General features: G+C 46.3%; 1 protein-coding gene across 20 annotated transcripts in view; it reads left to right on the plus strand.

The window, feature by feature from the left end:
- The first annotated feature begins 1,972 nt into the window (after positions 1 to 1,972).
- PXK (PX domain containing serine/threonine kinase like) overlaps positions 1,973 to 17,620 on the plus strand; it is a 74,408-nt gene continuing 58,760 nt past the window's right edge. For all 20 annotated transcript variants that reach the window (XM_025884680.2, XM_025884665.2, XM_025884681.2 and 17 more), the window contains exon 1: positions 1,973 to 2,181. In XM_025884680.2, coding sequence (XP_025740465.1) covers positions 2,080 to 2,181 — 102 coding nt within the window. In that variant the 5' untranslated portion in view covers positions 1,973 to 2,079. The remainder of the gene's footprint in view (positions 2,182 to 17,620) is intronic.

Consider the following 17,620-nt stretch of genomic DNA (forward strand, 5'->3'; position numbering starts at 1 on the left):
GGGGGTGGGGTATGCTCCCAAGAAACTTTACTCTCTTGTCTGAAATGTGTAGAAATTTAGGGGAGACAAATTTAAGAGTTAGAAACTCTCCATTCTATGAACTGTAGGGGAAGGAAGTTAACTAATATTGCTGAGCAAAAATGTACCAAGCCCCTTCCTGTCCTACTGCATTCCACATCCTAACCTTTCCAAACAGGTAGTAGTATCTCCATTTTGCAGATAGGGAGCCGGGGCTCAGAGAGGTTGGGTAACTCACTCAAGGTCATACAGCTGGTAAATACCAGAGCCCCAGAGATCCTGGTCATCTGATTCCAAGTCTAACTCCACTGTCTTGGGATGCAGCCCTTGGAAAGAGCAGTGTGGGTGGGATTGCAGGGGTGTGGTGGGGGTGGAGGACTGGGTGGCAGGGGGAGTGCCAGAATTGTGACCTTGGTTTCAGAAAGACTGGGGGGGGGCAAATGTGCAGCTGGGAAGTTGATCTCAAACCTCTGGGTTTGAGGTTCTTGGAGCCAGTACAGTGGGACTGAAGACCCCAAGTCTGCAGGATCTTGGCTGAGGGTTCTCAGGGGTGAAGGCTGTTAAAAGAATGCAGCCAAGTAAATTTGGAGATCTAATAGGCATTATTAAGTGACTCGTAATTCAGGCAGCAACACATCTAGCAAGTAGAAAGGCGCTCTAAGGAGCTGTACAAAAAAGGAGGATTTTATAGGAAGGAGGGTGGGGCAAGGAAGTTATTAGCAAAAGAAAGGATTATTTCAGGCAAGGTCACTTTCCCTTAGGGGAAAGAGCAGGGGGTCTTACCATGCAAATTACCTCATCTTCCTTTGGCGGGGGAGGGGGGGATGGATAGTCTGCTTGTCAGATTGGCTCACTGGTGCTGGCCTTTATTCCTGACGGTTAAAACTACATTTCTGGGGGAAGTTGAAACCACAGTTAGGTTGGTTATAAGCCCTGGTTTGGCGATGTAGCCTAGGATAAGTGACTCCATTTTGGGTCTATGATTTTTCTTTTCTTTTCTTTTTTTTTAATTTATTTTATTTTTTAAAGATTTTATTTATTTGACACAGACAGACACAGCGAGAGAGGGAACACAAGCAGGGGGAGCGGGAGAGGGAGAAGCAGGCTTCCCGCGGAGTAGGGAGCCCGATGCGGGGCTCGATTCCGCATCGGGACCTGAGCCTAAGGCAATTGCTCAACGACTGAGCCACCCAGGCACCCCAGTGGTTTTCTTTTCGACAAGGCCTTGTGGCTGGGGCCAAGGGTGGAGGTTGGAGTCCTGGACTGAGGCCCAGTTTTTAGGATCCCCAGTTCCAAGAGCTTGAGTCTGAGGGTCCTGGAGTCCAAAGGCTCCCACTGTGGGGTTCAATTCTGAGGACCCAGCTCTTAGATTCTTGGGTCTGAAAAGCCAGGATCAAGGGTTCAGTAAAACCTGAATCTTACGGGGTGGTTTTAGAAAGTTTCTGGGTCTGCAGGGGTTCGACTGAGGGTCTCATCTTGAAGGTCCCTTTTCTGGGTCTTAGGGTCCTTGGGCCCGGGAGGCCTGGGTGAGAAAGGTCCAGCTGTAAAAGTCTCAAGTCTGGCAGTCCCGGCCGAAAGTGAAAAGCCCAACATTGCAAACCTTGGTTTGGCAATCTTTGGGCCTGAGGGTTCCTGGATTTCAGGGCTCAGGACGCCCTGTCTTCGGATCTGAGGCTCTCTAGACGTGGTGGCTTAGGGTGGAATGTCCCGGGTCTGAGGCTGGATGGTGAGGGTAGCGGGTCTGCGGGCGGCTGCGAGGAGCTTGGAAACGCTGGTCCCGGGCAGCGGCGCACGGGGTAGTGTGGCGCTAGGACCCCGCGGGAGGCGGCAGCGGGAAGGGCGGCCAGTGTTGACAGCGACGGCGGCGGGGAAGTCGGCGCTAGGACCCTGCGGGCGCGGCGGGTGGCGGCAGCGCGTGGGGCGGCGCGTGTTGACAGCGGCGGCGGTGGCGGCGGCGGTGGCGGCGGCGGCGGCGGCGGCGGCGGAGCCGGGCGGCGGCGGGAGTCGGCGCCCCTGGTTCCTGCCCCTGGTGTCGAGGTGGTGGCGGACGGGCGTCCGGGGATGGCCTTCATGGAGAAGCCGCCGGCCGGCAAGGTGCTGCTGGACGACACGGTGCCGCTGACAGCAGCCATAGAGGCGAGCCAGAGCCTGCAGTCCCACACGGTGCGCGGCCCGCCGGTCGGGTGGGCGGCGCGGGGCGGCCCCGGGCCGCGAGAGGGCTTCGGGCGGCCCGGCGCTGGCCGGGCAGGGTCGCCGGGGCGGGGAGCGGGGCCGGGGGTCGGCGGCCCAGGCCGGGAGGGTAGTGCCGTGGTTGTGGCTCTGGGACAGGGGCCCCGGGGCCCAGGTGAACTCAGGTCTGCAGGGGCCGGGGGTGGGGATCGCAGTCCCGTGGGCCAAGCTGGAGGTGGGGCTCGGCGGTGCCGCTCCGAGTTGTAGGAGGTGTTGGATTCCCGGGCCCACCTTGACCAGGCGGAGTAAAGGGAACATTCGGGACCCTCTCCTCCACTTCTGCCCGCCTCCAGCCTTCTCTTTGGGGCCGCTGAGTTTTACTCCCTTCAGCTGGGGATCTGAGTGGCGGCGATGTGGATGTGCCGGGCCAAAAGGAAGTAAGACTTTAGAGCCTACTTGTTGAGATAGCAGAGTGTAAGCGGCTGGGGTCTGCAGCCCCAGTTGCTGGGCAGCTGCTTGGCCTAGGCGCAGGGAAATGGTGAGGGAGGCAGTCTGGGGTCCTGCTGAGGCAGGTGTATGAGTGTGCTCCTTCCCTCCTCTAACCTGTTCTTTAGTGCGCAGTGGTACCATTCATTTGAGTTTAAAATACACTGGAGTAGCATAAAGGAGTAATAGGTCCTCATAGTAAACACAGGCAGAGTTCATTTCTGTTACCTATACTGTCTTTTATGGGTCTTTAAAACCAGGATTGTTTTCATTTGCCTGTACCTTTTTTTTTTTTTTTTGAAAAGCACACTGTGCATTATAATTTACAAGCAATAAACCTAGGAACCAGCAGAAAAACAGGAGCTGCCAGCCAGGGGGACTTTGGGAAATAATGAATGAGGGGAGAGAGAGATTCCTTAAATTGTAATATTTTGTCAGGTCACCAAATCAGATTCCGGCTCAGAGGCTTGTTTGTTTACCATTGCAGTGTGTTTAGGATTCATCATCTGGAGGCTAAAGCCCCACAATAGCCTTCTGTTTCTCTTTTTGTTCAAGCTGTTCTGGTGACTTCAAAGAGATCTTTTATTCTGTTGTATTAAAGTGGGACTTTTTTGAACCTCAGTTTCCTCTTCCGACAGCCGTGCTTTGTAGGGTTTGGATTGTTCAAAGTGTTCATTTCCAGTTAGGAAAATGATTATATTTTTAAAAAATGTATTTTATTTTTTAGTTTATCTTTAATCCTGTTTTATAGACTTGGGAGAAGGCACTGTGTTGGACAGAATTTTTACCCTCTGTAATGTATACCTATGGGAGTATGGGTTAAAGGTTGAAATTTAGGGCAGGTGTTCAAGAATAAATTCTGCTATTAAATTAGATTTTTGACTTGACTTTGGCAAATTTTCGGGGAGAGGGGTTGAGTCTTTTAGGTTTATTTTTTGCTGAAAGTAGAGAGATGCTTATAAATGGGCACAGATCACTTCTTCCAGGAAGCATTCCATGATGGCCACTGCCCCAAGCCCTGTGCTCACTTGCACCTTAACCTAGATCAGTTTATGAAGGAAGCATTTCATGATGGCCACTGTCCCAAGTCCATGCTCACTTCCACCTTAACCTAGATCAGTTTATTCTGAAATTATTTCTTTAGTTTTCCTCTCCTCCAGGTTATGAGAGGAGGACAGGTGCTTAATTTTGGGTCCCAGTCCCTGGTGTCTGATAGGATTTCATATGTGTTTGTTGAATGAATAAACAAATTGCAACCTTACTTTGCCTCTCTTTTGTTTGTGTGAAACAGTAGTGGTGAGAATTGGAACAATGTGGCATCTGAAGTGCTAAGTTAAGGGGGTCAGCGCTTCAGCAAGGTAGTGAAAGATGTAATAGGATTCCATTTTTACTGCAGAGCTTTTCTTTAAGAAATAACATATTTTAGAGTACAGAATGGGAGTCCCTATAATGATAACTGATCACAAAAGACAGTGACTCACAGGAGACCCATAGAGGCAGATGTGAATGAGTAAAAAACACTGTAGCATTGTCTTGCGCAATTTTTGACTGTTCTGTGTTCTTGTCATTTTAGCTGTAGAATTGGAGACTGGGAAATGTTGCATCAGCCCTGAACTTTATTGAGAAAATCATATGCTGATGCAGACTTTCTGGATTATTAGCCCCTTATGAGTAAGTCCCTTTAAAACAGGAACTGTTGGAAATTATTTTGGAAAGAAGTAGTTGTTAATGGTGGCAAATGGAAGAAAAGAGCATTGTTTTCTATTGGGAAAACTGAAGGTGGCTTTCCTACTTGTTAGCTGAAGGGAGGTGGTGTCCCAAAAGTCAGAGGGCAGTCCTCCCTCTGAAATGCTGAAAAATGGAAGTTGCTCCTTGTCTGTAGGATAGAAACATACAGAGAGAGTATATAGTAGACAGCCTTTGAGTTGGAAGGAGCAAGACTTTAATATAGTTTTGGGCAGGCACTTGCTAGTCTGTGACATTGGTTGGGCAAGTCACAAAAAGGTTAACTTTTTGATGTGTAGTTTGATGTTGTAAAGAGGGTAATAAGAGCCTGCTCTGCCTGCCTTCCAAGGTTGTTAACAAAGATCAAATGAACTAGTCTTTATGAAGTATTCGTAAAGGGCATTTCTTTCTTCTTCCATCTACTCACTCCCTGGTGAAATAACATCCAAAGCGTTAAACCTGGTAAAGTGTTCTTATCCAGAGTTCCTTCCCTTATCAAGGTTGTTTACCTTTGGGAAACAGAATTTACAGCAGAAAATTTTAGGTTACATAGGATTTAAAATTTAGGGACTTGGAGGGGGGGATCTTCTGTGGCTTGGAAAACACAGATGCCAGGATGAAGGGGGCACAAGGTCACCACCAGAAAGGCATCAGCTAAATGATGAGAAACTGGAAGAGAGGGCACGGATTGGTAGATGATTCTGTTCCTGACTGTGGTCTGAATGATTTTATTTTCACTTTTATGGAGCACAATGAATTTGGCTTCAGGAAATACACCAGGCCTCTGCTGCAAGGAAATGAAACTTCCATAAAATCAGAAGGGACCATAGTTAGGGAGGATGCTTTCAGCCTGGGCTGGGAGGAAAGGGAAGGATTTTCCAAACAAAAGGAATTTGACTAAGAAGCCGTACAGGTGAATTGTGGGAAAGTTTGGGGGGACAAAGAGAAAACAAGGGAAATATGGATGTTCTTGGCGATGTGAAAGGGAAAACTTCTAAAAATCGATAGACTGAAAAAATGCTTACCTAGCTGAAATAGAAACCAGAGGAAACCAACAGTTTGGGAGAGGGTTGTTATCAAATATGCGTATCAGATTTTTGCTGGTCAATGTGCTGTAGTGTGCTAGTGCTTCATCTCGGTTTTCTCCTTTTAAAATACTCTTCTGTGAGGTTCATCTGAATCAAGGCCCATTTACTCTGCATTTGGTGCATTTTGTTCTTGAGAAACAAAAGATAATTTTAGTGATATTTGAGGCGTAACAACATTTTTTAAATCTGGGAAAGATAATATTACATGTTGAGATCTTTACTGAAAATGCGTCTGACTTTGACCTTTGATTTTTGGAAACTGTATTCCTGCACAGTTTATTTATTCAACAGTACTCATTAATTCGAGAAAAATGTGTTGTGTACCTACTGTGTGCCAGGCACATGCTGGAGATCTGGTGGTCTGCTAGATAGCGCCTGCTTTCATTGAGCTTTTGTTCTATGGGATTCTGAGGTCTTCCATTTCCCAAGGTGTTGACAAGTCAGAGTCTTTACCTGTCATAACACAGGTGGTTTTGAAGTTCTTTTTGTGGCTTGGATTTTTGAGCCTCAGCTTTTTTAATCAGTGGCCTTTTTTATATAGTCTTTTAAACTCTATTCATATATCATCAGAATACCTATTCAAACGTGATGCCAAATTAGCAGACCTCATTGCCTTCAGAGCCTGACAGTTTAGGCAACCCAGTGCTCAATATCAGGATCTATCTGGGCTTCCTTTTGGGATGCTATTTGGAAGTTTCTTTAGAATTCCAAGTTATACTGACTACTTTAAAAAATTCCTTGAAGATATTTGCATAGGCAAATGCAGACCAAATGATAGTTCCTCATTTTATAATAAGATAATTAGTTTTCTTGAAATCTGCTTTTTTTTTAAAGATTTTATTTATTTGAGAGAGAGAGAATGAGAGATAGAGAGCACATGAGAGGGGGGAGGGCAGAGGGAGAAGCAGACTCCCTGCCGAGCAGGGAGCCTGATGTGGGACTCGATCCCGGGACTCCAGGATCATGACCTGAGCCGAAGGCAGTCGCTTAACCAACGGAGCCACCCAGGCACCCTGGTAATTAGTTAATTTAGAGATTGTAAGTAAACTGTACCTATTGAAGTCAATTTTTTTGCAGCCTGATTTAGGGGCTGGTGATTTTTTTTTTTTTTTTTTTTTTGAGAGAGAGAGCGTGCAAGTGGGGAGGGGTAGAGGCAGAGAGAGAGAGAACCTTAAGCAGGCTTCACGCCCAGCACAGAGCCTGATCTCACAACCCTGAGATTACGCCTTGAGCCGAAATCAAGAATTAGATGCTCAACTGACTGAGCCACCCAGGTGCCCCTGGGGCTGGTGATTCTTAATCCTCATTTATCACCTCTTTTGAGGATTATCCCCCTAGGAAGATTTCTTGTAGTAGGAATACAAATAAGAAGCTGGCTGTAGTTACTTGGAAGAAACATAGGATTCTGGGGCTGAAGTTTATTTTAGGAGAAAAGATCTTACGTGTTTTGCTCCTTAGGGGAATATTGTAAATATTCACCTGTGTGTATACAGCTTCCATGTATTTGTGATCTTAATGAGATTGTTCAAAATATAGATTGTTGATTGATGGTCTAAGTGGGTTCATTTGGGCCAACCAGAACAAACCTGTTTTCTACTGAGGCAGATAGTGGTTCCTTTTCAAGCTGCTGGAGGTTTCTAAGCAGCTTCACATGAAATGAGGCTCCTTTATGTCCCAGCTTTTGGCATCCTGAAAACAGGAGAGCTGAACTTGAATATTGTTTTAGAACTCAGAAGTGCTCGAGTGCTTGCGGGTGTTGTAGAAGAGAGAGTAATAGTTTTTTTTCCATTGTTTTTCCCCTGATATTGGAAGTCATCCTTGTCAGTGACTTCTTTTACAAGTCAGGTGCACATCGTAGGGGAAATTAAGGTATGACTGTCATCAGAGGAGATGACAGAGCCCTTCATTTTCACTTTGAAAATTTTGACTAAGGACTAAAGGACAAGCACTTTATCTGGGGTAAATATGTGGACCTCTGGAGGGGAAGAGTGTGTAGATTGACCATTTAGTCTCCAGCTGATCTTGTTGACTACCAAATTTGGGGTGAGTCTGGCCATTTCCAGCTGAAGATCAAACTGTCAAGTACTTTCTCCTGCTTACTAAGAGTACATTTTTACTATTGTCTTCAGATAATTGAGTAGTTATTTTTTGGTGGTTAAGAAGGTATTCCTATTAGTATAATATTAGTTTGGGGAACCCATTGCAAGAGGAGTCTTCTAGAAATTTTTTTTTTTTAGTAACAGCTTTATATATAACTCACATACTGTACAATTTACCCATTGACTAAACAAGTCAATATAAATATATTCACAGAGTTGTGTACTTATCTCCATAATCAGTTTTAAAATTTTATGTATTTATTTTAGAGAGAGAGAGAGAAAGAGCAGTGGGGGGAAGGGCAGCAGGAGAGGGAGAGAGAATCCTCAAGCAGACTCCCCGCTCAGCCCAGAGCCTAACCCGGGGCTCAATCCCAGGACCCTGAGATCATGATCTGAGCCTGAATCAGGAGCTGGCTGCTTAACTGACTGAGGCACCCAGCCCCCCCCTTTTTAAAGAATAATTTATTTATCATAATCAATTTTGGAACATTTTCATTACCCTGAAAGGAAGCCCCATACCGTTTAGCCATCACCCTGGGAAGTTTATAACATTGCAATATGCTAAACTCAGGGCAGATTCTCGGACCCAAACCGAGAATCATACCCCTAGACCAACGAGCCAACTTCAGGGCAGATTCTTAGCACAAGTTCTTTACCTCTCTGGGTTTACCTCCTTTCACAATCTTATCAGAGAGACAGATTCTCCATAAATGCTCATACACATGTTTTGATAACCTCCCAGAACCTCCCCGGCCTGAAGCCTGCTCTTAGGCAGTGAATCTTAGGGTAAGAATCACTGCTGAAGGGTTTTCGAACTGCGAAGCATGCATCTAAACAGTTCACCTTGCTGCCATATGAACCCTGCTTTCAGGAAGCTGTGGATTTGGAACAATAGATGAATTCTGCCCTGTTGGTGTGAAAGAGTTATTCTGGGTTGCACCTTGCTGAGTGCATTGAGCTGTAGGTGCCCAGATGACTTATTAGAGGAGCCCAGCGGGAGGGCAGAGGGCTCTGTGCTGGAGAACAGGGTGTTTGCGCCCTGGCCAGCTCTCTGTTTATGACATCTCAACAAGGTTGCCCGCATTTCTTTGGTGTGGCTCCTCAGAAACTGGTCGTTTCTCCTCAGTTCAGTCGAGGCTGTTTTGGGGTGATGGCAGGAGGCAGTGAATAGAGTGTTGGTATGGGATAAACCTGGATCTAAAATGCTGGAACTGTTTCGGATGTGGAAAGGGAAAGCAGGGTTGTTCCGCAGGCCTTCCTTAGAGCCTGCCCTTTGCCCAGGTGACAGGTGACTGGTGGGCGGACACGTGGTGCACTTTAGTCCTGCAGAGGGAAATGGATCCTGAAGCAGGCCTATTCACACCACACCGCTAGCCTGGCCGGCACGACTGCTCTCACTGTCCCACCAGAGCATAGGGAAGGGCTGGCTGACACATTGCCGTGCTCTAGGCATCTCTGTGTGTGACCCTGTAGATACCACACTCTCTAACAGCCTTCCTCCGTTCTTCACTCCATGCTGCTTCTCGAGCTCCGACGGGCACTGTGGTCGGTGCTGGGCATGCGGTGGTAAGCAGGCCCGACTCCAGGAGCTCTGAGGCTACTGAGCATCTGAGCAAGCAGGACACACCTCTGTCCCTTCCTACTCCTTAAATGGTAAGGGGCATATGGGCAGCTTGTTCTGCCTCTGTCCCTGTCTTGCTCTTTGAAGTACCCCCCCCCAAATCCAGCCCTTGCTGTCTATATATTATTACTTTGATTCCATTTCAAACTAGCTCATTCCCTAGCTTATAGATAGTAAGCATTCAATAAATGTTTGTTGAGTAAGTGGATTTGTTGTATGATTACAGTTGTCTGAGCTGCAATTTGGGGAATCCTTCCTGTGGACAGCTACTTTACCAAGCTGGATATGCTTTTCTTTATTTAAAAAAATTTTTTTTAAAGGATTTTATTTATTCATTTGAGAGAGACAGAGCACAAGCAAGGGGAGTGGCAGGCAGAGGGAAAAGCAGACTCCCCGCTGAGCAGGGAACCCAAAGTGGGGCTCGATCCCAGGACCTGGAGATCATGACCTGAGCTGGAGGCAGACGCTTAACTGACTGAGCCACCTAGGCGCCCCATGAAGCTGGATATGCTTTTCCTTCCTCTGAAATTCCCGTTCAGCTTTATTGGTTCCAAACGTGCAAGAATTTACATACCTGTTCTTTCTTCTTCTTCTTTTTTTTTTTTAAAGATTTATTTATTTATTTTAGAGAGAGAGAGTGTGCACATGCCGGGGGGGGGAGGGGTAGGGGAGGGGCAGAGGGAGAGAGAATCTCAAGCAGAGCCAGTGCTGAGCGTGGAGCCTGACGCCGGGCTCAATCTCACAACCCTGAGATCATGACCTGAGCCGAAACCAAGAGTCGATGCTTAACCAACTGTGCCACCCAGGTGCCCCCATACCTGTTGTTTCTTACTACTTTGTTTTCTATTTAATAATCTCTCCCTCCCACACATGTGAAAGTGTAAGGCGGAAACAGAGGGACAATACCTTAGTGACGTTGGACAAATGGTTTAATCTCTCCAGCCGGTTTCTTTGTAAAGTGTGGATGGTAAGATTAGTGCTGCTATGAGGGTTAACCGAGCTCACACAGGGACATTCTAACCAGAGCTCAACACATAAGTATCAGCTGTTTGATGTAGGGTATTACCTCTGTATTTGCCAGAACGCTAGTAACTTTTTAGGTACTAGTACTTGCTGGGCACTCAGGTATGCTCAGCGGAAAAAGGAGAATTGTTTATTTAAAAGTTTGTCTCACTGTCAGCCATGACTGCTTTGCTAACAAATGGCAAAAAAGAGACCAGTGACATGTCAAAGAGCAACTCCCCTGCCGCCTTTTTCTCTTTCATTCTGAAGGAATCTGTTTTGATCCCCCGAGCTCCGGGGGATGCAGCACGGGGTCCCCTTCTGGGGCCGGCCACTGAACTGGCAGATGGGCTCCCAGAGGCCAGGCCTGAAGGGAGGCGGGCCCCTGGCAAATGCCCGTTTCAGCTCTTCACATCCCAGGTTTTGTTCGTCACCAAAATCGGTGTATGCACATTTGACCTCCAGCAGCGGGGTGAGAAAGTAAAATAGAAAGCCCTCTGCTTTGTTCTTTCCTCTGCCAAGTAGACCATGCCAACTGACATTTGTAAGGGGGTGGGCTGGGGGGCAGCTGACATCTTCAGAACGCCGCTTCTTGAGAAACGCTCTTCTATTCCGGAGAGCCCCGCTGAGTTCCTTTCCCCTAAGTGCCGCGCACCAGTAGGCAGCCTGTGGGCACAGACACCAGGTTTGGGTGCCTTTCACTCTGAAGCACAGAGCTGCTTCCTTATCTGAAATCCTCTATGGTGTTGGGAACCTTAGCAAGCACCTGAGGAGTCTCCTGTGAGCTGGGCACTGGGCCGTGTATTAAGATAAAAAGACGAATGAAGCAGGGAACTTATATCCCGGTAGAGGTGGCAGACGTATAAACCAAGGGTGAAGTAAGGTGTTGAAAGTGCCAGCCCACCTGGGAGCCAAGAGGGGGCAGTGGGAGTGGCTCCAGCCACCCAGGTCCTTCCTGGGGCTTTGGGCTGAACAGCCTCTCAGAGAACAGCTTCTAGACCAGTAGTACTCCCCAGGCTTTTGAACTTGCAAACTCCTTTCATAGTACTTCTGAATGGTAAAAAAAAAAAAAAAAAAAACCTTCTGGAAGTGATTTTGAATTAAAAAAATATTTTATTCAGATCAGTACATTATTAAAAATTATATTAATGTTTGGGATCTGAATTACACTGTTTTTTGAAATATGAGAGGCAGTGAGAATTGTGATAAGGTGAATACAGCTTACAGCACTGATAATGAGTGTCTTCAATTTGCAGAATTACCAATTTTATGATGGTTCTCACTTCTCATATTTCTCATGAACTCACTTAACTCATATTTTACCATTGGCATTCCCAATAAAGCCTATCTTTAGTCATGGTACATTAATGGATGTAAATGAAACCATGTATGACTCAGAGCAAAATCAATTAAAAAGCTATGTAGTGGCCAAAACCATGATAAACCAAATAAACCATGAACACACTCATCTGATTTCTATGACTGGTCCCATGTTTCTTGTGTGTTCACTTGGAGGCTCTTAGTCTGTTCTGGGTTAAAGGGAGAAAATTTATATATATATTTTTAAAGATTTTATTTAGTTGTCAGAGCACGCACAAACAGAGGGAATGGCAGGAAGAGGGAGAAGCAGGCTTCCCGCTGAGCAGGGAGCCCGATGCGGGACTCGACCCTAGGACCCTGGGATCATGACCTGAGCTGAAGGCAAATGCTTAACCAGTTGAGCCACCCAGGGGTCCCAAAGGGAGAAAATATTTAAATAATTGTTTTATTGATGTATTTTTTAAAAAGTAGAAACATACAAGCCTTGTAGCCTTTAACACGTAAATCCTTCCAGAGACTCTAGTTGTTCATCCTATTCTAAACCATTACTAACTCACCATAAGGATCTCAGTTTAAAATACTAATGAATGACTAGCTATGTTCTCTGAGGCTAGGTTGCATTTGCAGACTTCAGTTCATTCAGCAGATACTGCTGTGAGCATGCCCCTTGTTCTTGGCACTGTGCTAGGCACTTGGGGTGCACATCGGAGCAAGACAGATGTGGTCCCTGCCTTTGTTTGTCTGTTCATTCCAAAAGGATCTGTCATGGAGGATTCTGGTGTGGGGTAAAAGATGGGGAAGGGAGATTGGGGCCAGCCGTGGGGCCCCTTAGAGGCCAGGCTCAAGTTTCTGAATAGCAGTGAGGGACTTGAGTGGATATGTAGCATGTGGAAGTGGTATTTTAGAAAACTTAATTTGTTGGCAGTGCATAGGGGTCCGTGAAAATCATGAAGGGAGGGAAGAAGAGAGTCCAGAGTGGTAGTGAAGCAGTGGGCTTAGAAAGGCCACATCAGGGGTGCCTGGGTGGCTTAGTCGGTTAAGTGTCTGCCTTCGGCTCAGGTCATGATCCCAGGGTCCTGGGATTGAGCCCTGCATCGGGCTCCCTGCTCAGCAGAGAGCCTGCTTCTTCCTCTCCCTCTCCCTGCCACTCTGCCTTCTTGTGATCTCTATCTCTCTGTCAAGTAAATTAAAAAAAAAAAAGAAAGGCCACATGAGGTCAGTGGCACAGGGGAGAGAAGGACTGGAGAGAGGGAGGAATGCAACAGAGAAGTCTGCTAGGTAGAGGCCGTAAGGGAAACAAAGGCACCAGAAATGATTAGAGAAACAGTCCTGGTCTTCCCAGGAAGATCGTGAGTCTGAGTTTGGTTCTAGAAAGTTCGGGCAATACTGAAGAGGCAGTGGCACTTGCCATGATAACAGCTGGCATTGTTTAAGCACTTAGTACGGGTGGGGCCCAGCCCTGTGGTAAGTTCTCTATGTTACTTATCTCATTTCCTAAGTTGGACAAATGCCGGCCCCCCTTGTAACCACTGTAACATTTTCATCTCCAGATACTTCCTTGAGGCCTCTTTGCAGTCAGTATCCTTCCTCTGATCCCTGGCAGCTGCTGGTCTGCTTTCCGTTACTGTCATTTCACCTTTTCTAAAGTGTTATATATAAATGGCATCTTATAGGGTATAATGGTTTGCGTCTGGCTTCTTTCACTTAGCGTAAAGCTTTGAGAGTCTTTCACGTTGTCACATGTTTCCTTTTATTGCCCAGTAGTATTTCAGTTTGTTATGCATTCATTAGCTGGTTGACATTTGGGTTGTTTCCACTTAGGGGCTGTTGTGAATAGAGCTTCTATGAGCACTGGGTACCAGTCTCTGTGTGGACGTACTTTCATTTCTCCTGGGCAAATACCTAGGAATGGAATTGCTTAGTCATATGGTAAGCGTATATTTAACTTTAAAAACGAAATTGGCCGAACTCTTCTAGATTCTTACCTGATTCTTGTGGCAACTCTGGATTGAGTTCACTGTTATCTCCATTTTTCAGTTGGAAGAAAACGAGGTGCTGAGAGGGTAAGTAACTTGCTCCAGGCCATAGAGCTGGGGGCAGCAGAATGGTTTGTAGGCCAGTGGACATTGAGCCATCGCTGGCCTGATCTATTATTAGGGCCCGCAGAGCAGTGGACCTGTCTGATGGCCCCACGAAGCCCAGGCCTGGACGAGGGTGAGTTAGGGGTCCTCCCCTGAGCCATAGAACCAGACACTAATTTGGGTTGCCATTTTCTCAGTTCTCCCATCCTGGCTGCAGAGGGGTGGACTTACGTGCAGTGGAGGCTTTTGGGCAATGCTGTCTAACAGAAGTATAATGCAAACCACGTATGTAATTTTAAGTTTTCTCATAGCCACATTAGAAAAGTAAAAAGGAACAGGTGAAATGAATTTAAATAATCTGTTCCTAACCCAATATATCCAGAATATTATTTCAGTAGATAATCACTATAAAAACTATTACTGTGTTTTATGTTCTTTATGTCATACAAAGTTTTTGAAATCTGGTGTGCATTTTACAATTACAGCATACCTTGGTTGGGACTAGGCACATTTCAGGTGCATGATAGCTCCATCCCGCTTGTGCCTACTGTACTGGGCAGCCCAGATACAGACATTAAAAATAATATCCAGATGTGCGGTTGCTAATATGGAAAGAGATTCATCTTATTTTAAGTGAGGGGAGAAAAGCAAGTCATAACATACTGTGTTTAGTGTGCTCATGTTTTCATAAATATCTAATGTTTATATCTGCAAACAACCTATAACTCTACTGGCCAGTGGCTACAGTTAGCCACTTAGACTACTTAACATTTAGTAAAATTAAATAAAACTTAAACTTCAGTCTCTCAGTCAGTGGCCACTGTGTTGGACGTCACAGCCTTAGGTCAGTACTCTCTCCAGACTGCTGAGCCGCGTGAGAAGAGCTGAGCGGGACCTGCCCGTCCTGCAGCCAGTTGGGCTTTGTGACCGTTGAGACCCAGAGCCTTCATGGTTTCTGACAGAGTAAAGCCCAGGACAGAGGTGCAGCTGTTGTTGGAGATTTAACAGGAGCATAGTGTGGAAACAGAACGGTCTAGTCAAAGACTCTGTTCCCTTCTGGGACAACTGAAGTTAACCACCATTCACATTGCTGCGTGCTCACTCCAGAAGCCTGATGTCCACTTGAGGCACGTTCATCTAAAAATGTTCCCCTCTGCTGCTTCAGAGCCTGCCTCATGTTCATGGGGGGGCTTATTTAACCTTGGGAAGAGAAAAGAATTTTCCCACTTGTACACAGCTTCTGTGCGGTGCCTGATGACATTCAGCCCGAAGTTTGTGAGCGTGCAAGAGGGGGCAGTTTGCTGAGCGCCGAGGTCTCCCAGTCAGGAGACTGGGCCAGGAGGTGTGTCGAGAGCTCTGTGACTGTTTCTTACTCCTCTTACCCAGGCCTGGGTCCCCGTGGTCCGCAGTCTGCCCCTCACTCTCTCTGGGCTCTTCCTCACTTGAGGAACTGGTTCTGCCTGTTTAGCTGACCTCTCCAGCAAAATGAGGGGTGTCTGATGTGTAAGCGTTCTGCCTCAGGCCGCATAGGGTAGGAAGTGCTGTGCCCTGGGTCAGACAGGCCTTGGGTAGAGTCCATTCTCCTGACTTCCTAGCTGAGTGCCCTTGTTTAAAGCACCTGCCCTCTCTGAGAAGTGGGGTTCTTGTGAAAGAGATATAGTGACATGTACCTCCAAGCACTGTGGGGAGTTGGGATAAGCTGAGGAACAGGAGTTAAGTGCTCCACCAATGTAGCGGTTACTACCTTCAGCTCTGAAGAGGTCGATGGCAGTGTGGTGTGTAGAGTCATTGACATGGTTATGATTGAAACTAGCATCTCAGGGGGACACAGGGATTCTATTAGGAGAGGCAGAGTAAATTTATGTGCAGTCAGCCCTCCCTCATTCTTCGTGGTGCTGAGCAGTTCTACCCCGTTGAAACCACCAGGGACTTCCCTAGCTTGACTTCCCCATAGTTTCAAGCTCCTTTCCCACCAAATATTTTACCACCCTGGATACTAATAGAAGAGTTAGTTATTTTGACTTTCATCTTCTGTTTTTCCAATCTCTCCAGCACAGTAAAAGTGCTGGTGAGTCATAAAATGACTAAAAGTTCCCTCGCCAAAGGAAAAAAGATGAGAGCTTGCATTTGTCGTTGATAATGTAGTGTGCTCTTATCCGAGCTCAGATCATCTCAGTGCTTATCACTCAAGATTCTTTGTTTGAAAGTAGCATGTTTTAAATTACATGTATAGCAAACCAAGGAACTTTCGGAAAAATTGTTTTTCCTGATTAGGAAAGTAAAATATGCTCATTGAGGATAACCTAAAAAATATGAAAAAAATAGCTAAGAGAATTTAAACCACCCATAATCTCACCCCAGAGATAGCTGCTGTTAACATTTGTTGTGGTTCCCTCTTCTTATCAATGTTATCACTGTTTTTTATCCTTTTAGAATATTTGACATTATAGCATACACATTGTCCTGTGTAATGAAAAATAATTTTAATACACCATTCTAAAGGCTTGCATATTCTTCCACTACATGATTATACCATAAACAACATAACCATTCTCTTGTTGTTGATATCCGGGGTTTTTTAGGGTGAGGCTTTTTACTTAGCTTCCTTAAAAGTGGATGTAGAAGGGGTTCCTGGCTGGCTCAGTTGGTGGAGCATTGACTCTTGATCTCGGGGTTGTGGGTTTGAGTCCCACGTTGGGTGTAGAGATTACTTAAAAATAAAATCTTTCTTTTTTTTCAGAGATTTTATGTATTTATTTTGACAGAGAGAGAACACAAGCAGGGGGCGCGCCAGGCAGAGGGAGAGGGAGAAGCAGGCTCTAAGCTGAGTAGGGAATCTCATCTAATCCTTATTGCCATCCTGTTGGAAAGGTATGATTTTGCAGATAATAAACTGAAGCTCAGAGGCTCAGCAGAGTTAGGTCACAAAACTAGTAAGTGGCGGCTGGGCTTTGAATTGGGTCTCTGTGACTGGAAAGCAAGGCCCTCTCCCCCTGGGGACTTGTGGTGGTGGCATGGGGGAGGGGTGCACAGTGTGGCTGATCAGCACATCAGCCTCCAGAAGGCTTTGGGGCCCTGGCACAGGGTGGTAGGCAGAGAAGTGGTCCCAGGAGGAGGAACACTTCCTTCCTAGCTGGTACTCAGGTTGGTACCAGCTGAGGGCGGGAGAGTTGAGGAGTTGGCCACCCTCAGATACCAGAGTCCCCACAAACATCATTATTTCCAACCAGATCGGAGTTTGTGTGTTTACTGTCTTTTCTAGCCAGCCAGCTAAATAGTGGTTCTCGGAGGTTATGTTCACTGCGTCTGTTTCTACACTTTTAGGGCGTCGGCCCAAGAAATTTGAGGATTATTGGAGGTCATATTTATTACTATTTGAGCCTGAGATTTTTGAGGGTTTTCTCCCCTTTGCTTTGATGTAAGATGGATTCCCATCTTAGCAAATTATATAATTTGCTTTGGCGTCATTTAAGGGTCCTTGTACTACAGAATGCCATAGGAACTGCTGTTTAAAATGCCACGTTTGGGGCGCCTGGGTGGCTCAGTTGTTAAGTGTCTGCCTTTGGCTCAGGTCATGATCCCAGGGTCCTGGGATTGAGCCCCACCTTGGGCTCCCTGCTCAGTGGGAAGCCTGCTTCTCCCTCTCCCACCTCCCCTGCTTATGTTCCCTCTCTCACTGGATCTCTGTCTGTCAATAAATAAATAAAATCTTTAAAAAAAATAAATAAAATGCCACGTTCATTCTCTAGTCATGTCTGCGGCTGAAAGGATTTTTGAGCCCTGCTTTGCAGTGTTTCTCCTAGCTGAAACATCGGCTGGCTATCTTTGAAGTTGGCGTGGAGACCAGCTCCTGCAGCAGGGCAGGAGACTGTCTGGCAGAGGAGAGCTTGGACTTCAAAAGGCCTGGAGAAGGAAGAAGCATGCTCAGTAAGGCGGTGGCACCTCACTGCAGGCATCAAAGCACGTTTATGATGTGTTCCTTGCCCCTTCTGGGAACACAGAGTAGAAACT

This window comes from Callorhinus ursinus, unplaced genomic scaffold (genome assembly GCF_003265705.2).
Source record: "Callorhinus ursinus isolate GAN/ISIS: 27379988/994484 unplaced genomic scaffold, GSC_fseal_2.0 scaffold15, whole genome shotgun sequence".
Classification (NCBI taxonomy): Eukaryota; Metazoa; Chordata; class Mammalia; order Carnivora; family Otariidae; genus Callorhinus; species Callorhinus ursinus.